General features: G+C 42.5%; 1 protein-coding gene across 1 annotated transcript in view; it reads left to right on the top strand.

Annotated features, from left to right (window-relative positions):
* LOC122551741 (kinesin heavy chain) overlaps nt 1-22,786 on the top strand; it is a 204,646-nt gene that overhangs the window by 158,769 nt on the left and 23,091 nt on the right. The window contains exons 21-25 of the mRNA XM_043694135.1: nt 140-200; nt 1,021-1,092; nt 5,364-5,468; nt 12,719-12,935; nt 20,727-20,844. Coding sequence (XP_043550070.1) covers nt 140-200; nt 1,021-1,092; nt 5,364-5,468; nt 12,719-12,935; nt 20,727-20,844 — 573 coding nt within the window. The remainder of the gene's footprint in view (nt 1-139; nt 201-1,020; nt 1,093-5,363; nt 5,469-12,718; nt 12,936-20,726; nt 20,845-22,786) is intronic.

Genomic DNA, 22,786 nt, shown 5'->3' on the forward strand with positions numbered 1-22,786 from the left:
AGACCATTCTTTTGTAATATGATCTGTTTACCTCTGATTTAATAAATTGTACAACACGGAGGCATGAAGTTATTTTCTTAATACGCTGTCAATCTCAAATAAAATCTGACTCCGAATAACTTTTATGTCCTGCTTTTAGACTTCTTAATGACAAAAGAGAGCAAGCAAAACAGGACCTCAAAGGGCTGGAGGAGACAGTTGTAAGTTTCAATGTGAAACCTATTGGACTTTTAATGAACTCAGTTCAGAATAAACTAGTTCCCTCCTCAATTATGTAACTTAACTAAACTTGAAGGTCACTTCTCTGTAAAACAAAGACTGCTCCACTTCAGTGCAATGCACAGTGCAGTGGAGTTACAGTGTAATGCCTATAAATCTCTTTCCTAAGTACAACCTTTCCAATATAGATTCCATGGTTTCTGGCATATACCGTCACTAGCATGAGTTTTGTTTTAAAGAAGCTCTGCAGTCGAAACAAACAGAGCCATATATCTCCATGTAGATCAGCTGAACCACATTTCAATCTGTTTCTAATTTGAGTGCAGTGGCTGGAAGGTGGGTGCCTTGAGGAGGGATGTTTTCATTGGTGAATCATCTTACCCAGCAAAAAAATGTTGGACCCCTGTGATCACTTTCTAAATTTTTCCGGGTAGCAGAAGTTGGGGGTTGGGTGCGGGGAGGAATAAACTTTCCATATGTTCCATACCAAGATCCTGTTCTGCTCCGCACATATTGTTTGCTCCATTGTATATTATAATCAGCAACTTTTTTTTTCAACAAATGGATGTTTTTCTTGGATATGGCAGTTTTAAATACTGTTTTATCTCCTCCCTCCACCTCCCCCACAGTCCAAATCAAATGATGTGACTTCCAGTAATTTCAAGTTTGCAAATGTCTGTAGTCGATAGGGCTTGTGCTCATTAATGACTGATAGAATAATTAATGATTGGAAGGTGATATGTTTATTTCAAATCTGTGTTCTTTAAAGCTTCTAACAATGGCTACTTATTTTTTAATAAGGCAAAAGAACTTCAAACTCTCCACAATCTCCGAAAACTTTTTGTTCAGGACCTCACCACCAGAGTCAAGAAAGTAAGTCCATCAATCTAGTCCAATGCTGTTTTGTTAATGCACTCCCTAAGAGTCCATTGTGGGCAAGCTTTTGGAGAAGACCTTAAAGAAACCATGGCTTTCTTCTCTAAATTTAAAGGTAAACAAGCGATCCAATTGTACTCATTCAGTTCTAGGTATGATATGAGGAGGGTGAAATTACCTAAAGGAACAGTGATCAGTAATTAATATTCTAAAGTATCTGTCAGCTCCTAACAAACAAATTGACATCTATAAGGCTGCAGGTTTTCTGGCTAATGCAGCCCATGCAATAGATGTTGGAGCAGGTTGAGGGGAGTGGAGGCAGGGTTGATGATGATTTGAGTTCTTGTGGAATTGGGGGATTATTCCTGCTCCTTCAGGCTACATGGGAATGTTAAAAAATGAATCTTTGTAAAGGTTAACTTATTGTTGGTAGCAGCAAAATGAATCCTGAGCATGGCTTGCTTGACATCTCCTGCACTCACTGGTCACTAATTTATGAATGTGGTCTTTAATGGGCAATAGACCCTGAATTGATATATCTTTGGAGTCTAAGGACTCTTGTGGTGCAGTGGTAGTGACCAGAAGGCCCAAGCTCAGGTCCAGTGGAGTTATCTCATAAACATTCAACAGCAACAGGTTGATTTTAAAAAAGTATTTTTTTCAAGGAACCTATTGGTTATGTTCAGTGTCTGTCCTAAGATCCTTGGACAGTGGGATCAGCAAATGGGCACAATATACCAGTCTAGGAAGACTATTTAAGTTGCCAATCCATTGCAAAATTGGGGAAAGTTTAACTTGTTCATTTGTCAGAAGTGGGTTTGTGTTGGTAGCCCACTGGAAATCCAGAATCAGGTTCCCCTCCATGCTGTAGAGTTGGGTTCTCTGCCCAGAAGTCTACTTATCTGACAGGCTTTACTTCCAGTCAGGTGGCATATAATGAAACAGAAGTGGTTGGACCACATACTTTTGAGCCATGAGTGGCTGGTGGTGATTTGACCTTGAGGATGACCCCATTCGAAGTGACTGGAGGCCTGAGGAATCAAATGCTCGCCTGTGCACGGTGTTCAGAGGTTGATGGTTTCTGGAGATGTCAGAGGATTAGGGTTCCCTGGGGATGTGGTTGGTTAAGGAGAAAGTTAGGATTGCATCAGCATCTAGCAAATAACTGAAAAGGCACCAAACTACTAAAGTCAGCAATCCTTGCCTTCCTTTGGCTATCACACCTCCCAGGAGAAAGTGAGGACTGCAGATGCTGGAGATCAGAGCTGAAAATGTGTTGCTGGAAAAGGGCAGCAGGTCAGGCAGCATCCAAGGAGCAGGAGAATCGATGTTTCGGGCATGAGCCCTGTTCCTTGGATGCTGCCTGACCTGCTGCCCTTTTCCAGCAACACATTTTCAGCTATTACACCTCCTGGCTACCAGGAAACCAGTTTGACTAGAGTTAAATTTGAAATGGTGAATAAGAATGGTACACAGAGCTTCATCGTAATTTTGCAATTGCTAACTGACCTTCTGGGATGTGAGTTAGTGGTTGCTGTCAGATGCCAAGTTGGGTACAGGAAATCAAAACTCAATATCTCTGGTGAACGGATCAAACATACCTTTGATCACATTGGTTGAAGATAAGAGATCAGACCATGTTTGCTTCACTCAGTTAACTGAAGAGAAGTTCAGAATCATATGATGGAATATAATTCCCCACTCCAAAGCAAGTTCCAAAGCAGGGGTGGTGGAGGGGTACTTTGAATGGGCATTGGGGTATGGGGTGGGCACCCTGCTACCTCTCTGACCAATAGCAGCCCACCCCACCTTGATTGGATCTATGGATCCAGTCTGGATACCAACTGCAATGTGTGAACAAACTCATCCTGCCACAGGCACACAACACGGAAACACAATAAGCAGGTTGGTTTTAAAGAAAATTATTCAAGGAACTTATTGGTTATGTTCAATGACTATCTTGAGATCCTTGGGCAATGGGGTCAGCAGATGGGCAGAATGTGCCAGACAAGGAAGATGATTTAAGTTGCCAATTCATTGCAAAGTAGGGGAAAGTTTAACCTTGTCCAATTTGATTGTGAACCGGGGGTGGTGGCCCCCAGTTCCAAGGAACTTGATGCCTGATTAAGGAACCTAGCATTTGGAAAGGGGCAGAGGATTAAGAAGTGTCTGCTGAGAACCATTTCACTGCCGCCCTTTCTCAGAGGCCCTCCTCCCACCCCCCGCGTAACTGCCGCAACTATTTTTCAGGGATTTATGGTGAATGTCGAAGTGTGTTAGTGGCAGCAGCCACCACTTCTGATAGTGCTAGAGATCTTTTGATTGGCCAGCAGCCCTCCCACTCTATGGGAGATAAGTGTAGTGAATAAATGCCTCCCATGGCGACAGATGCCCGCAGTAGGGTTCCCGTTGCCAAGTAAGGACTTAATTCTCCCAGGGACACTGCTGTTTTGTGCATTGAAGGTTGGATTCTCTCCTGGCTCAAACTAAAATCCACCAATAGAATTATAAAGTACAGAACATGATTCAACAATGTGTGCCTGCACCTGCATTTTGTTTTCCTTTTTAAATGTGAATTTTCAACCTAAACTTGCTTCCATCATCCTGTTGTGCAAAGCATTCAATGCCAATGCTACTTGCTGAATTTTTAAAAATTCTCCTCATCTCTGCCACTGTTTTTTTTGCCAATTATCTTAAATTGGTAGCTGCAGGTGCAGTTTTGTTTTAAACCAACGTCCTCATAATGTTTAGTTCTGCATCAAGACTTTTTAGATACAAAACTAATTAATCACTCTCGAATATGATAGCGTCACAGGGATGTACAGCACAGAAACAGACCTTTCAGTCCAATTCGTCCATGCCAACTAAATATCGTAAATTGATCTAGACCCATTAGCCAGCATTTGGTTCATATTCCTTAAAAACATTCCTATTCATATACCCATCCAGATGCCTTTTAAATGTTGTAATTGTACCAGTCTCCACTACTTCCTCGGGCCGCTTATTCCATTAATGCATCACTCCTTGCATGAAAAAGTTTCCCCTTTGGTCCCTTTTAAATCGTTCCCCTCTCACCCTAAACCTATGCCCTCTAATTCTGGACTCCCTCACCCCAGGGAAAAGACCTTGTCTGTTTATCCTATCCATGCCCCTCATGATTTTATAAATGTCTACAAGGTCACTTCTCAGCCTCCGATGCTGCAGTTTCCCTATAGCTCAAACCTTCCAACCCTGGCAACATCCTTGGAAATCTTTTCTGAACCCTTTTAAGTTTCATCCTTCCTATAGGGGGGAGACCAGAATTGCACACAATATTCCAAAAGTGGCCTGACCAATGTCCTGTACAGCCACAACATGATCTCCCAACTCCTATACTCAAATCTCTGATCAATAGTGGGAAGCATGCCAAACGCCTTTCTCATTGACCTATCTACCTGAGACTCCATTTTCAAGGAGCTTTGAGCTTGCACTGTTCAGCAACACTCCCAGGGACCTTACCATTAAATGTATAAGTCCTGCTCTGCTTTGCCTTTCCAAAATGCAGCACCTCGCATTTATGTAAATTAAACTCCATCTGCCACTCCTTTGCCCCTTGGCCCAGTTGATCAAGATCCCATTGTATTCTGATGTAACCTTCTTCATTGTGCACTACACCTCCAATCTTGGTGTCATCTGCAAACTTACTAAGTATACCTCCTGTGTGCACATTCAAATCATTTATGTAAACGACAAAAGGTCGTGGACCCAGTATTGATCCTTGTGGTACACCACTGGCCAGAGGCCTTCAGTCTGAAAAGCAACCCTCCACCACCACCCTGTCTTTTACCTTTGAGCCAGTTCTGTATTCTCTGGTCAACCCCAGTAGCTTCCACCAGTACCTCGCACTAGAAACGACTGGAATGATACAGATAGCTTTAACTTCTGGTGGGATTATTCCGATGGCTAAAATGTGGAAAACTAAATGCGTAAACTTGTATCTCTAAACTCCCTTGCAAACCGTCAGAATTTTACATTGACGTTTGATTGCAGTAGATTTTGTCAAAACACTTCAGACTAAGAACTTTCTCATACATGGAGCAAAATAATAAATGAGTGTATCTCACTTGAAGTAAGCATGCTGTTCCTATACACAAGTACAGTTGCTGCCTTTATTTTCTTATAAATGAACGCTAACAGCAGGGCTCTGTCAGGAAGATGAAAATGTCACTTTAATTGATTACACTTGGAGATGGGTCACAGACTGATCAGTTTGCTTTGTGCATCCTCAGAGCACGGAACTGGATTCCGACGATGGAGGGGGGAGTGCTGCTCAGAAACAGAAAATATCCTTTCTTGAGAACAACCTGGAGCAACTTACAAAAGTTCACAAGCAGGTATGAAGAGGATTTGTGTTTAAATTATGAAAACAGTCTGGTCTTCTAATGTTCTCTGCCACACAATTTTCAAATTTGCCTGGCCTGAATATTGCTTGTCACTAGTCAGCCAAACCTGTAATATTGTTCCGGTCTTGCTGTATTTGGACTGAGGAGCTGAGGAGCTGAAAATAGTACTGAATGTTTTATAATCATTGAGAAAACTCTGACCTTATGATGAAGGTAAGGTCATTGATGAAGCATTGAAAGATGGTTGGGCCTAGGACATTGCTCTAAGTAATTCCTGTTGAGATGTACTGGAGCTGAGATTCTTTCAGGAGGCAATGAGCAAGTTAGATAATGGAGAGCCAGTGGACATGATTTATTTGGAATTCTAGAAGTATTTGACAAGGTACTGGATAGGAGGCTGCTAAATAAGATAAGAGCCCATGGCTTTAGAGGCAAGCTCTGGCACAGATAGAGACAAAAACAAAAGTTGTTGGTAAAGCTCAGCAGGTCTGACAGCATCTGTGAAGAGAAATCAGAGTTAAAGCTTGATTGCCACAGTGTTCCAGCGTAAGCCGGAAGAACACCTCTATTTCCGATGGGGACTCTGTAGCCCTCCAAACTCAATATCATGTTCAATCATTCTAGGTCCTAGCACCCTACCCCACACACAGTCTGCCATTACATACTACCTGCTGTTAGCCACTAACAGTCTCCATTGACTGCTATTCATTCTCGTAGCCAGATCGTTTTCCACTCCTTTGTCTGTTCAACTGTTCTTCTCTCTTTTTGGACTCCATTTGCACCTATCATTTACTCCTTATCCATAGAAGGACTTGGACAGGCTGGAGGATTGGGCAAAGAAATGACAGATGGAATACAATGTGGGAAAGTGTAGGGTTATACACTTTGGTGGGAAGAATAGAGCCAAAGACTATTTTCTAAAGGGGAGGGGCTTCAGAAATCTGCAGCATAAAGAGACTTGGAAGCCCTCATTCATTATTCTGTTAAGGTTAACATGCAGGTTCAGCTTACAGTTATGAACGCAAATGCAATGTTGGCATTCATTTTGAGAGAACTAGAATACAAGTGCAGGGGCATACTGCTGAGTCTGTATAAGGCTCTGGTCAGACTGCTTTTGTAAAATTCATTCATGGGATGTGGGTATCACTGCTGGCTAGCATTTATTGCCCATTCCTAGTTGTCCTTGAGAAAGTGATGGTGAGCAACACTCTTGAACTGCTGCAGTTCACCTGCTGAGAGTTGAGCCACAATGCTGTTCAGGTGGGAATTCCAGAGTTTTGACCCAGTGGCAGTGAAAGATTGGTGACATATTTCCAAGTCAGGCTAGTGAGTAGCTTGGAGGGGAACTTGCAGGTGGTGGTGTTCCCATGTACCTGCTACACCTGTCCTTCGACATGGAAGTGGTTGGAAGATGCTGTCTGAGGATCTTTTGTGAATTTCTGCAATGCATCTTGTAGATAATCTACAATACTGCTACTGAACGATGCTAGTGGAAGAAGTGGATACTTGTGGATTTGGTGCCAATCAAGTGAATAGTGTGAAGCTTCTTGAGTATTGTTGGAGCTGCACCCATCCAGGCAAGTGGGAAGTATTCCATCACACTCTTGGCTCGTGCCTTATAGATGATGGACAGGCTTTGGGGAGTCAGGAGATGAGTTACTCGCCACATTATTCCTAGGCTCTGACCTGTTTGTGGCAACTGTATTTATGCAGTGGGTCCAGCTGAGTTTTTGGTCAATGGTAACCCTGAGGATGTTGGTAGTGGGGGATTCAGTGATGATAACACCATTGTATGTCAAAAGCAATAAGATTGTCTCTTATTGGAGATGGTCGTAGCCTGGCATTTGTATGTGCAAATATTACTTGCCACTTGTCAACCGAAGCCTGGATGTTGTCCAGATCTTGTTGCATTTAAATATGGACCTCTTCAGTAGCAGAGGAGTTGTAAATGGTGCTGAACCTTGTACAAACATCATCAAACATCCCTATGTCTGATCTTCTATTGGAGGGGAGGTTGTTAATGAGGTCGCTAAAGATGGTTGGTCTTAGGAGCCTACCCTGAGGAACTCCTGCAGCTGACCTGACAGACTTCCAACAACCATGACCATCTTCTTCTCTGCCAGGTAGTGGCAAACAGTGGAGAGTTTGCTCCCGATGCCCACTGATTCCAGTTTTGCTAAGGTTCCTTGATGCCAAACTCAGTCAAAGGTGGCCTTGATGTCATCGAGTCATAGAGATGTACAGCATGGAAACAGATCCTTCGGTCCAACCCGTCCATGCCAACCAGATATCCCAACCCAATTTAGTCCCACCTGCCAGCACCTGGCCCATATCCCTCTTAAATGTTGCAATTGTACCAGCCTCCACCACATCCTCTGGCAGCTCATTCCATACACATACCACCCTCTGCGTGAAAAAGTTGCCCCTTAGGTCTCTTTTATATCTTTCCCCTCTCACCCTAAGCCTAAGCCCTCTAGTTCTGGACTCCCCGACCCCAGGGAAAAGACTTTGTCTATTTATCCTATCCATGCCCCTCATAATTTTGTAAACCTCTATAAGGTCACCAACGCTTCAGGGAAAACAGCCCCAGCCTGTTCAGCCTCTCTCTGTAGCCCAAATCCTCCAACCCTGGCAACGTCCTTGTAAGTCTTTTCTGAACCCTTTCAAGTTTCACAACATCTTTCCAATAGGAAGGAGACCAGAATTGCGTGCAATATTCCAACAGTGGCCTAACCAATGTCCTGTACAGCCGAAACATGACCTCCCAAGTCCTGTACTCGATACTCTGATCAATAAAGGAAAGCATACCAAACGCCTTCTTCACTATCCTATCTACCTGCGACTCCACTTTCAATGGCTATGAAACTGCACTCCAAGTTCCCTTTGTTCAGCAACACTCCCTAGGACCTTACCATTAAGTGTATAAGTCCTGCTAAGATTTGCTTTCTCAAAATGCAGCATATCGCATTTATCTGAATTAAACTCCATCTGCCACTTCTCAACCCATTGGCCCAATTGGTCCAGATCCTGTTGTTATCTGAGGTAACCCTTTTCGCTGTCCACTACACCTCCAATTTTGGTGTCATCTGCAAACTTACTAACTGTACCTCTTATGCTCGCATCCAAATCATTTATGTAAATGACAAAAAGTAGAGGACCCAGCACCGATCCTTGTGGCACTCCACTGGTCACAGGCCTCCAGTCTGAAAAACAACCCTCCACCACCACCCTCTGTCTTCGACCTTTGAATCAGTTCTGTATCCAAATGGTTAGTTCTCCCTGTATTCCATGAGATCTAACCTTGCTAATCAGTCTCCCATGGGGAACCTCGTTGAATGCCTTATGGAAGTCCATATAGATCATATCTACTGCTCTGCCCTCATCAATCTTCTTTGTTACTTCTTCAAAAAACTCAATCAAGTTTGTGAGACATGATTTTCCACGCACAAAGCCATGTTGACTGTCCCTAATCAATCCTTGCCTTTCCAAATACATGTATACTCTGTCCCTCTGGATTCCCTCCAACAACTTGCCCACCACTGAGGTCAGGCTCACCGGTCTATCGTTCCCTGGCTTGTTTTACTGCCCTTCTTAAACAGTGGCACCACGTTTGCCAATCTCCAGTCTTCTGGCACCTCACCTGTGACTATCGGTGATACAAATATCTCAGCAAGAGGCCCAGCAAACACTTCTCTCGCTTCCCACAGAGTTCTCAGGTACACCTGATCAGGTCCTGAGGATTTATCCACCTTTAACTGTTTCAAGACATCCAGCACTTCCTCCTCTGTAATCTGGACATTTTGCAAGATGTCACCATCTATTTCTCTACAGTCTATATCTTCCATATCCTTTTCCACAGTAAATACTGATGCAAAATATTCATTCAGTATCTCCCCCATTTTCTGTGGCTCAACACAAAGGCTGCCTTGCTGATCTTTGAGGGGCCCTATTCTCTCTCTAGTCACCCTTTTGTCCTTAATATATTTGTAAAAACCCTTTGAATTCTCCTTAATTCTATTTGCCAAAGCTATCTCATGTCCCCTTTTTGCCCTCCTGATTTCCCTCTTAAGTATACTCGTACTTCCTTTATACTCTTCTAAGGATTCACTTGATCTATCCTGTCTATACCTGACATATGCTTCCTTATTTTTCTTAACCAAACCCTCAATTTCTTTATTCATCCAGCATTCTCTATACCTACCAGCCTTTCCTTTCACCCTAACAGGAATATACTTTCTCTGGATTCTTGTTATCTCATTTCTGAAGGCTTCCCGTTTTCCAGCCGTCCCTTTACCTGCAAACATTTGCCCCCCCATCAGCTTTCGAAAGTTCTCGCCTTATACCGTCAAAATTGGCCCTTCTCCAATTTAGAACTTCAACTTTTAGATCTGGTCTATCCTTTTCCATCATGTGAAGGGCTGTAACTCTAATCTACCTCTAGAATTTGGAATACTGTGAGCAGTTTAGCTTCCTGTATCTCAGGAAGAATATGCTGACTTTGGAATGGGTTTAGAGGAGGTTTCCAAGAATGATCCCACAGATGAAAGTCTTGTCATATGGAAGGAAGTTGGGAATCTGGCTCTGTATTCAATGGAGTTTAAAAGGTTGAGGGGGGACCTCATGAAATTTAGCGAACATTGAGAGGCTTGGATAGGGAGAACATGGAAAAGATTTTTCCGCTAGTAGGAGAGACTAGGACAAGAGGACACAGCCTTTAAAACTAAGATAAGGAGAAATTTCTTCAGCCAGTGGGTGGTGACTCTGTGAAACTAATTGCTGCAGAAGGCTTTGGAGACCCCAAGTCATTGAGTGTATTTAAGACAGAGATAGATTGGTTCTTGATTAATAAGGGGATTAAGGTTTATGGAGAGAAGACAGGAGAATGGAATTGAGAAGCATATCAGCCATGAGCAAATGGTAGAGCAGACTTGATAAGCCGAGTGGCCTCATCCTATTCCTATATGTTATGGTCGAATGACCTCCAACAAGCATGACCATCTTTTTTGTGCCAGGTATGACTCCAACCAGCAGAGTTTTCCCCTGATTCCCATTAACTCCAGTCTTTCTCGAGCGACTTGATGCCACACATGGTTCAAATGTGGCTTAATATCAAAGGCAGTCACTCTCATTTCACGTCTGAACTCACCTGTTTTGTCCATGCTTGTACATGTTTGCAATGAGGTGAAGAAATGAGTCACCCTGGCAGAACATAAGCTGAGTGTCAATGAGCAGGTTATTGCTAAGTGCCCATTGATAGCACTGTTAAAAACTCCTCGATCACTTTCTTAGACTGCTGGGGTGGCAATTGGCCTGATCAGATGTGTCGGCTTTTAGTGTACAGGACTGGGTAATTACCCTTTGTCAGTTAAAAGCCAGTAATGTAGCTGTGTTGGGGCAGTTTGGCTGGAGCAAGTATCACCAGTATCGTTGTCAGGACCCACAACTGTTGCAATATTCAGTGCCTTCAACCGTTTCTCAATATCATATGGAGTGAATCAAATTGGCTGAAGACTAGCATCTATGATGATGGGTACCTCTGGAATAGGCTGAGACTGACCACCCATCACCACCTCTGGCTGAAGATGTTTGTAAATTATTCAGCCTTACCTTTTGCACTGATGTGATGGGCTCCCATCATATTTGTCGAGCATCCACCTCCGGTGAGTTGTTTAATTGCCCAATACCATTCACAACAGAATGTGACAGGACTAGTTTGCATGAGCAGAATTGGCATCTCTACTTCCCTATTTAATATATCTGCAATATATCACACTTCTGCTAATTATACCCTGTTGTCAGTAAGCTACCATTCCAAAGTCCTGTAAAACATATTGGCTCAAAATGAAATTCAATATTCCTCCTCATCTCACTTGGTTGGTCAACATACTGAGATATTATTCTGTTGAGAAAATAACGAGAATCACCTAATAGGATGGTATCATTCAGAACTGCTTTTGAAAAGAATTGTGACAATAGAGTTTGTGTAATGAACCAGGTCACAGATCAGCCCTGACCGCACTGAATGGTGGGACAAGCTTGAGGAGCTAATTTACTTGCCCCTAATTCCAAACTGTTACCCTTTGACTCCATTTTGTCTACTAATAAAATCTGTTAAGTGAACCTTCTGAAAGTTTCGATTTCCGATATTGACACCTTCTAAATATGTCAATGGAAACTTCTGTGTAAAAAGTCCACTGACCAATGTGGCATCACTTGGGGAGAGTTGTATTGTGCAGGTATATCCATTAATCTTATGAGAACTTGTGCCTTAAACTTTTCTTTGATATTTGAGTCATTGGTGATGCAAACTGAAAGAGGTTAAGTTCAGGATCATTCATGCTTTTGCAGTAAGCAAAGAGAGAGAATAAATAGCGTGTAGCCTTTGAGGGAATTGAATAGATTATTTGTATATTTTATTTATTCTGGGAATGATTTTTGAATAAGAGTCAATCTTGATACATCTGGTAGGCTTTTCTTCCCAATGTGATTGCAAATGTATGGAAAAATTTGCAAAGATTCCTTTGTATTTCGCTGTGGAAAATCAATGAGTATCGGACTGTGACTTTCATGGGCTCTGCAAGGTCTTCATTATTTCTGGTAGTTCCTGGTCATTTTATTAAGGAGTGGATGGATAAGAGATAAGTTGAATACAATGCAATAGGCATGCCACAGGATATATAGGAATTATAATTATGAGATTTTATTACTTTCTTTTGACCTTCTGTCTCCCTGCATTTTTGTTACCTTGTCTATTTGTATCCTTTAAAATGCGGATGGATGATGTCATTGATGAATTCCTTGTACTCTTAAATAATGGCCAAATGTTTCCATATTATCAGTAAGAGATTACAATAAAAAACATGACATGGAAATTATGCTTTCAAATTCATCATAAATTTAAGACAGTGTCTATTTTTTTTTGTTCCCTTCGATCCTGCCAAATAAAACTTAGGATTAATGTTCTCAACCTCATTAATCCCATTAATTTATCATGCTTTCCCAGTGTTTCTGATTATTTCATAGTTGGGCTGGTTTCGACTTTGGTAGTTTTGACTCTGAAGTCCATTGTTGGATTCTCTGGCAGATTTCTACCCTGGATATTAAATTCACAAGAGACATGTGGAAATTTGACCCAATATTGCCCATTTGACACCAACGTCAAATATTCATATCGTTGCCCCATTCCCTGCCCAGTCACATTGAGGTTCACTCTCATCCTCTTAATTCTTTATCTCTTCCAGCTGGTTCGTGACAATGCAGATCTTCGTTGTGAGCTTCCTAAGCTGGAGAAACGACTTCGGGCTACAGCTGAGAGAGTTAAAGCACTGGAGAGTGCATTGAAGGAAGCCAAGGAGAGTGCCATGAGAGACCGCAAGCGCTACCATCAGGAGGTCGATCGAATCAAGGAAGCAGTACGAGCCAAAAACATGGCCAGGCGGGCACATTCAGCTCAGATTGGTGAGTATCTTCTCTGCTTCCAGTCACTTGTGTTAATACATGTGGGCTCTGTCTTTTGCCTGATGAGAGTTTATGGATGCTGATGGTACCAATGAAGTAAAGTTGTTCCCAGGTTTATGAAAGAAGATGTCATTGTTTCTGACTGCGATATGAATACAGTAAGAACTAGTCAGGTTGAAATCATACTTAGAACTTAAAAGGAGAGAGGTAAACATCAAAGAGGAGGAACAGAACTTTAGGAGAAGAGACTGAGTATACAGTTAAAGTGATGGGTTTTTAGGAAACTTCATGTAGTGATGTCAGATTGAGCAAGATAATGTGATTTGGGGAGATTATTTCAGATAGTGGGGTCTTCAACATTTAAAAGATTGCCTGTGAAGGTTATGTGGAGGAAAGACATAAACTGGACCCTTATGGAAAAGATTGCTTGATAATTTGGATTGAGACTATGGAGAGAATAAAGATGAAATATTAGGACTGTTTCTCTTCAGAACAATTCCTGCAGAGAATTGTAGGCCTTAAGTTCCTAATTCTTCTTCCTTTTATATTGAAGGAAGTAAAACCAAGCAGCAGAGGTATACAATTTTCTAATTATTACTTCCTTTAAGTATCACTCCCTACCAGTGTCACTCAATCAGAGAATCAGATCTGACACTTGTCCACAAAGTAAATTTTAAATTGGAGGAAAATGCTCTCCAATCATATTTTTAAGCCAACTAACTAGGCACTAACAATGGAATGAGGTCATGCCAACAACACACAAGTTAAGACCGTAGCATAGGTCTAAAAGCATAGGGAGGAAGCTACACAGTTCTGAGATTGTGGAAAAAAAAGAGATGGGGTTGGAATGCATTGAGCCTTGATTTTAAAAACTGGGGATTCAGGGAGAAGGAATAGCATGTAGGATGGTGTATTTGGAAGTAATGAACAAGCGAGGAACACTGACTCTAAGCTGTAAAACAGAATGGCAATCAGGTTTTTCTTATAACCTCCGTGCTAAAGGACTGTTGGGAAAGCATCCAAAAAGTAGTCACATTTTGGACCGATTTAAATTTTGAAGAGTTAAGAGTTGATCGAAATATTGAAAACAGGAATTACTTTCAACAATGCTCCGTCTCGATATATTTTTATCCTCTTTTAATTTTTATCCTATTTTAATTTAAAAGATTTCATACTTCAGATTTAACCTGTTCCCCATTAAATCCTGGAGGGTAGGTTGTCTGGGCTTTGTGATATATGACAACTGATGGGACATGAGGGAAGCTGGATAGAACATGTAGGTGCTTTCCCAGCACTGCTTGTGGGCCAATAGGAGCAAGATCATTCCCCATTGCTTTGGGCTGTTAAGATAGTCTGTAAAACTTTCTTTGATTCTCCTGCCCCTTGTAATTTGGTACTCGGATTCTAGAATAGGACCAGAGTGAGCAAAGAGAGGTGGCTGAGGAATGCAAGCAGAAGTTCTAATCTGTTTCCCCTAGTGGCCATTTTGTGTGGCATGGGAAGGGACATCAGCCTGCCTTGAACAAAAGGTCCGACCTTACAGAAAGTTCACCAGGGTGGGTATTCTGCAGAGGTCCCATGACCTGGCTGAATAGGAAAAGGCAGGAATGGCAACAAAGGCAGGTTCAAAAGGTAAAGACGCTTATTGAAAAGTAAGTTTGGGGATTTATTTAGCAGTCTATGAGTGTCATTGGAGGCAAATTGATATTGAAGAAGATCAGAGAGGCAAGTGGTAGAGGTGGACATGACTTTATTTAAGGGCAAAGTTTAGGGCAGGCTCATGTCTACATTTTTGAGTGGCAGCAACTGAGGTTCAGACCTGGCCCCAGCAAGTATAAAAGATCATAAGAACTCTCTTGGAAAATAAAATGGGGCCTCTCAAACTAGCCATCTGTGGAACCACACAGAGGTACTACAAAAGAAATTCAAATTCAAGTCCCCTGCAGATAGAAACATGGGAGTTTAGAATGGGGAACAAAGAGTTGGCAGAACAGCTGAATGTATAAACAAAAAAAATCTGTAGAATTTAGAAATCTGAAACAAACATAGTGTGTTGGAGAAACAGCACGTCTGGCAGCCTTTGTTGAGAGAAAAACTGAGTTAATGTTTTGAGTCCAGTGACCCTTCAATTAAAAATGTACTTTAGTTTTGTCTTCACAAGGGAAGCAACAAATAACATCCCAAAAATATAGGAGGATTCAAGGCCTAATGGGAAAGTGGAATGGAAAGAAATTAATATTAGTAGGGAGGTAATGTTGAGGAACTGACAAGCTTAAAGATAGATTAATCCCCAGGGCCTGATGGCCTTTATTCCAGAGTACTTAAGGAAGTGGCCCTAGAAATATTCGATGCACTTGGTAGCCATTTTCCAAAGCACCATTGACTCTGGAACAGTTCCTTTGGATTAGAGTATAGCTAATATAACCCCAATGTTTACGAAGGGAGGCAGCGAGAAAATAGCGCATTATGGACAAGTTAGCTTGACAATGAATCATAGAGTCATTCAGCATGGAAAAAGACCCTTCAGTCCAACATGTCCATGCTGATCAGGTTTCCTAAACTAAACTAGCCCCATTTGCCTACATTTGGGGCCGTATCACTCGAAACCTTTCCTATTCATGCATCTGTTCAAACATCTTGTAAACATTGTAATTGTACCCACCTCTACCATTTTCACTGACAGTCCATGCCATATATGCAGTAAAGAATTGTCTCTCAGGTCCCTTATAAATATTTTCCCTCTCACCTTAAATCTATGCCCTTTAGTTTTGTTCCTGGGGAAAAGACATTGACTTTTCACCTTATCTATGCCACCCATGATTTTATGACCCTCTTTAAAGTCACGACTCAGCCTTCTATGCTCCAGGGAAAAAGCCCCAGCCTTTCCAAGTCTCTCTGTTTGACAACACTCCCCAGGGCGGTACCATTAACTGTGTAAGTCCTGCCCTTCTTTGGTTTGCCAAAATGCAACACTTCGCATTTACTAAATTAAACTCCATCTGCCACTCCTCAGCCCATTGGCCTTGGCTAATAAACCAATTTTGGTGTCATTCACAAACTAACTAACCATACTTCCCATATTCGCATCCAAAATGTTTATATAAATGACAAACAACAGTAAACCCAGCTCTGATCCTTGTGGTACATCACTGGTCACAGGCCTCCAGTCTGAATAACAACATTCTATCACAGCCTGCTGTCTCCTACCATCAGGCCAATTAGATAGCTGTCCCTGATTCCATGTGATCTAACCTCCCTAATCAGTCTATCATGAAGAACCTTGTCGAAGGCCTTGCTAAAATCCATGCAGACTACGTCTACCACTGTGCCTTCTTCTATTTTGGTCATGTCTTCAAATAATCCCAATAAATTTCATGCGACACAATTTTCCACACACAAAGCCATGCTGACCATCCCTAACCAGTCCTTGCCTTTCCAAATGCATGTAAATCCTGTCTCTCAGAACCGCCTCTGACAACTTGTCAACCATTGGCATTAGGCTGAATGATCTGTAGCTTTCTGGCTTTTCCTTGCAGCCTTTCTATATAAAGGCACAACAATAGCCCTTCTCCAGTCTTCTGGCATCTCATCCATGGCTGTAGGTGATACAGCTATCTCTGCTGGGGACCCTGCAATTTCTCCCCGAGCCTCCCACAATGTTCTGGGATACACTTGATCAGGTACTGGATATTTATCTACCTTTGTGATTTTTAAGAAACCAGCATCTCTTCTTCTGTAATGTGGACTCTTTTGAAGACATCAGTGTTATTTCCCCAAGTTCCCTGGCTTCCGTGTTATTCTCCACAGTAAATACTGACACAAAGTATTTGTTTAGTATCTTACCCCGTCTCCTGCGGTTCCGTATGTAGGCGTTGATCTTTAATGGGCCCTAATGTGCTGCACTCCATCACTAATACCCTGGAGATGGAACACCCTGAGGCCCTGTTTATTGTAACTGGTGACTTCAATCAAGTCAGTCAAAGGAAGGTACTGCTCAAGTGCCACCAGAACATTATCTGCCCCATCAGGGGCCTGAACATTTCAGAGAACTGTTACACCACTGTGAAAGATGCCTACCGCTCCATTTCCCCCATCCTCATTTCGGGAAATCTGAACAGAATGCCGTGTTCCTTCTCCCAGTTTACAGGCAAAAGTTCAAGTAGGAGATCCCTCACAGATACAGGTCCAGTGCTGTCGGAAGAGGCAGAGGATCAACTCTGGTGCTGTCTGGAATCGGCTGATTGGGCAGTGTTCAAACAGTCCACAAGTACCTTGGACGAGTACGCCACCACCATCACAGACTTTATCAGCAAGTGTGTGGAGGACTGTATACTGAAAAAGCCAATCCGGGTGTTCCCCAACAGGAAACCCTGGTTGAAACAGGACATACAGAACCTGCTAAAAAACAGGCATGAGGCCTTCAGATCAGCAGACCCACTCAAATGTAAGGAATCCAAGTATGACCTTCACAGAGCCATTAAGACAGCCAAGGACCAAACTAGAGACCCAGACAGACACCCGAAGACTATGGCAAGAACTGAGTGACATCATAGGTTCTAAAAGGAGACAGTGCAAGATAGCAGACGATGACATATCCCTCCCAGATCATCACAACGCCTTCTATGCTCACTTTGAGCAGAATTTCAGTGGAAAGGTAACACCTATTCTGACAAGTCCAGATGAAGCTATCCCAACAGTCACTGCATAAGAGGTCAGATCAGTTTTCCATCTTGTGAACCCAAGGAAAGCGATGGGACCAGACGGAGTACCATGCCATGCACTCAGAGCATGCGCAGATCAACTGGCAGAGGTCTTCTCAGACATCTTCAACCTCTCCCTGCAGCATGCCACTGTCCCTGCTGTTTCAAGAGGGCCAACATCATGCTGTGCCTAAGAAGGCTCATGCAGCACCGCTCAGTGGCCCTAATTTCGGTGGTCATGAAGTGCTTTGAAAGGCTGGTCATGGCATTAATCAACTCCATCCTCCCCACTACTCTTGACCCACTCCAATCTGCTTATTGGACCAACAGATCCACGTCAGATGCCGTATCACTTGCCCTTCACTCCTGCCTAGAATATCTTGACACCAAGAACAGCTGCGTAAGAATCCTACTCATTGACTACAGTTCAGCCTTCAACACTGTTATCCCTTTGAGGCAGATTACTAAACTTAGTGATCTCAGACTAAGCCCCATTCTCTGCAATTGGATCCTCAGTTTCCTGACCCTTGGGCCACAATCAGTGAAGATTGGGGACAACATTTCATCCTCACTAACACTCAACACTGGAGACCCCAGGGGTGTGTATGCAGCCCCCTACTGTACTCACTGTATACCCATGACTGTGTCGCCAAATACAAGACTAATGCCATTTACAAGTTTGCTGATGACACCACCATAGTCAGTCGAATCTCAGATGGTGATGAAACAGACTACAGACGGGAGGTGGAAGACCTGGAAAATGGTGCACTGAGAACAGCCTAGCTCTTAATGCCGACAAAACCAAGGAGCTCATTACTGATTTTCGGCAGGATGTTACTCATGCCCCTCTACACATCAACAGCAGAGAGGTGGAACAAGTGGAGAGTGTCAAACTCCTGGGAGTGGTCATCCACAACAAGCTTTCTTGGACTCTTCATGTGGATGCACTGGTTACAAAGGCCCAACAATGTCTCTTCTTCCTCAAGTAGCTGAGGAAATTTGACATGATGGTGAATACCCTTACCAACTTTTATAGGTGCGTCATCGAGAGCATTCTGTCTGGAAGTATCACTACCTGGTATGGCAACTATACCATTCAAAATCGGAGATGGTTACAGAGCGTGGTGAATGCAGTCTGGACAATCACAAAGGCCAACCTCCCATCTGTAGAATCCATCTACCAGGTCCGCTGTTGAGGAAAGGCCGTCAGCATTCTCAAAGATCCATCCCACCTCTACCACTGGGGAAAAAGTACAGAAGCCTGAACACATGCACCAGCCGGTTTCGAAACAGTTTCTACCCTACTGTTGTTAGAATACTGAATGGACTCACAAGCATTTAACTTTCACCTGTACCTATGTTTTTGTTTTTGCCGCTGTTTACCTATTATTTACTTATCTATGCTACTTAACTCTATGATCTGCCTGCGTTGCTCGCAAGACAAAGCTTTTCACTGTGCCTCGGTAGATTAGATTAGATTACTTACAGTGTGGAAACAGGCCCTTCGGCCCAACAAGTCCACACCGCCCCCCCGAAGCGCAACCCACCCACACCCCTACATTTACCCCTTACCTAACACTACGGACAATTTAGCATGGCCAATTCACCTGACCTGCACATCTTTGGACTGTGGGAGGAAACCGGAGCACCCGGAGGAAACCCATGCAGACACTGGGAGAACGTGCAAACTCCACACAGTCAGTCGCCTGAGGCGGAAATTGAACCCTGGTCTCTGGCACTGTGAGGTAGCAGTGCTAACCACTGTGCCACCGTGCCGCCCACGTGACAATAAATTCAATTCGATTCGATTCAATTCAATTCATGATCTCTCCCTTGTTACTGTTTTGCCCTTCATGTACTTCTAGAATTTCATTGAATTCTCCTTTACCTCATCTGCCAAAGCTATCTCATGTCCCCGTTTGCCTTCTTAATTCCCTCTTAAGTGTACTCCTTTACCACTGTGCTCCTCATGGGATTCACTTGATCCCAGCTTTGTATACCTGACATATGAAAAATGTTAGACTCCATTATGAAAGATGTAATAGCAGAGCATCTGGAAGATAGGACAGTGTGAGCATGGTTTTATGAACAGTATGTTGTACCTGACAAATCTTGTGAAATTTTTGAGAATGGAACTAATAGAGTGGATAAGAGGAGCCAGTGGATGTGGGTTACTTGGATTTTCAGAAGGTCCCATGTCAGAGTTTGGCATGCAAAATTAAAGCACATGGAATTGGAGGTCATGTATTGAAATGGGTTGAGTACTGGTTGGCACGTAGGTAACAAAGAGTAGGAATAAACGGGTCTTTTTCCGAATGGCAGGCAGTGACTAGTGGGATGCCGCAGGGATCAGAGTTTGTACCCCTTCTATTCACAACGTAAGTTAATGATTTAAATGTGGAAACTACATGTCTTATCTCTAACTTTGCAGATGACACCAAGCTGGGTGGGATGGTTTACTGTGAGCAGCTTCAGTGTAATTTGGACATTTTAAGTAAGAAGAAAAATACATTGTAAATGCAATATGGAGTGGATAAGCAAAAACAGGCAGGCAGATTATTATCTGAATGGCATTGGGAAAGGGGAGAGGGAAGTTGCATCAAGACCTGGGTGTCCCTGTACATCAGTTGCTGAAGGTAAGCATGCATGTGCAATATGTGGTGCAGAAGGCAAATGGTATATTGGCCATCATAATGACAGAAATCAGATACAGGAATAGGGAATGTCTTGTTACAACTGTACAGTGCTTTGGTAAGACCACAATGATGAATTGCGTATAGTTTTGTCTCCTTATGGGACAAAGAATGTCTGTTTCTTGAGGGAGTGCAAGGAAGGCTTACCTGACCGATTTCTTGTAGGAGTACATTCCTGGTGGAATTGGATTGGTTAGAACTCAAGGTTTTAAACTTCAATGATCAGTTTTGATCATATTGAATAGTGGAGCAGGCTTTAAGAGCTGAATAATCTTGCCCTGCTCCTATTTTCTGTGGTTCCGTGTTCCTGTTGCAGATAGTGATGGACGTCTGTTTGCAAATACGCTGGCACGTTTGGATGGAACGTAATTTAATTGAATCTTGTTCTTTCATTTTAGCCAAACCTATTCGTCCTGGTCATTATCCTGCATCCTCCCCAACAGCCTTTCATGTTATTCGTGGCGGTGGAGTACCTGTGACCTCAAACTCTAGTTACTATCAGAACAAAGAAAAGTAGTAAGTACAATAAAGTCTAATTGAAATAATAAATCTATGGGCTGCTGAGATGAAAATGGTCCTTAATCAATGTTTCTCTTATGAAATATGATCTTCTCAAGTTTAATTATTGAGCTATTTGTGGTTTGTTGACAGATTAAATTCTTCATTTGCATTATTTAGGTTTAGAAATTACCTTTGACAGTATTAGCAATGATGCTTAATGAATTTTTATGAAATTTCTTTGTCCACTATTGTAGCAGAGTTACCAACCTCATAGCTAAAAATCACGCAACACCAGGTTATAGTCCAACTAGATTTCGGAGCGCCGCTCTTTCATCAGGTGATCACCGAAAGCTAGTGTGCTTCCAATTAAACCTGTTGAACTATAACCTGGTGTTGTGTGATTTTTAACTTTGTACACCTCAGTCCAACACCGGCATCTCCAAATCACAACCTTATAGCCTCATGGACGTTTACATCCCAGAAGGAGACCACTCAGTCCATTGTGTCCTTGCTGGTCAACAAAGATCTGATTGTACTAATCCCATTTTCCTGCTCTTGGCCCATAGCCCAGGAGGTTAAGGCAACGCAAGTGAATATCTAAATACTGCTCAAGTGTTATGAGAGTTTCTGACTCAACCACTCTTTAAGGCTGTGAGTTCCAGACCCCCACCACCCTCTGGGTGAAATAGTTTCTCCTCAACTCTCCTCTAAGCCTTTCACCTCTAAACTTAAATCTATGCCACCCCCCCGGTTATTAACCCCTCTACTAATGGAACAAGTGCCTTCCTATTCACCCTATCTATGCCCCTCCTAACCCTGTACATCTCAATCATGTCCCCTATTAATTTATGTAACGTATGTTTAAGTAGTGAACGAGAGATGTTATATCAACATGTTTCATGTTTGTCCTGAGGTTTGCTGTTTTATAAGATAAATCAAACTTTAGTGTTATCAAATATTGGGAGGAGAAAGATATTCCACCTGATCCTCTTCTCGACCATTTAAAATTGTGAAAATTGTGTTGGCATGTTCTTCAGATTGTAGTGTAAACTTCATGACCTGAATCAAGTGGCTGCACTTTCAGTCTTGCTGACAGACTTGTTTTGCCTTAGCTGCAAGAACGTATCTAGTGCTGAAAGAGAGAAAAAAGACACTTTGTGGGGGAAAGGGGAGGAAAGAAAGAGTAAAGAATAAAAAAAACTAAAAAGTGTGATATTTTGTTTGCCTCTAAGAATTGTCAATTGACTGATGTAAGATCAGTTGATGGTGTATGTCTTTAAGACATATTGACTATTTGTGATGTGTGGGGGCACAAAGTCTCAGCAGAACATACTGCAGAGGTGCACTGGAGAGATGCTGCTTTTATGTTTGACCCGCTTTACCGTAGATGTCAACATTTTGATCCACCAGTGAAGCTGAGAAAAATCCTTCAAGAAACAGGGTTATGATTAGGGTCACACTTGCATGGCTAGTGTAAATTATGAGAAAGTGAGGACTGCAGATGCTGGAGATCAGAGCTGAAAAATGTGTTGCTGGAAAAGCGCAGCAGGTCAGGCAGCATCCAAGGAGCAGGAGAATCGTAGGTGCTGAGTCCGAGGGACTGAGATAAGGTGGGGGGAGGGGAAATGAGGAAGCTGGAGAAATCTGCATTCATCCCTTGTGGTTGGAGTGTAAATTATGTCAAGTGAAGAAGCAGCAAGGAATATAAATGCTCTGACTTATCTCCACTGCTTTATTGCTTTTGTGCTCAGGAATTTGACTATATAATTACTTCTTTAACTATCTGGGGATCGATTGTACACAACCAATAGCATGGTTGCTGCTTTTTTGTTTTGGAGCTCAGCTGAGCATCTATTACTTCATTTAAGATACGACCCTCCTCAAAACCATGATCGATTATTTAACCAATGATGTTACACCCTCAACCTTTTAATCCCCTCCTCTACCCTGCCTGAAA

This window comes from Chiloscyllium plagiosum, chromosome 7, assembly GCF_004010195.1.
Source record: "Chiloscyllium plagiosum isolate BGI_BamShark_2017 chromosome 7, ASM401019v2, whole genome shotgun sequence".
Taxonomy (NCBI): Eukaryota; Metazoa; Chordata; class Chondrichthyes; order Orectolobiformes; family Hemiscylliidae; genus Chiloscyllium; species Chiloscyllium plagiosum.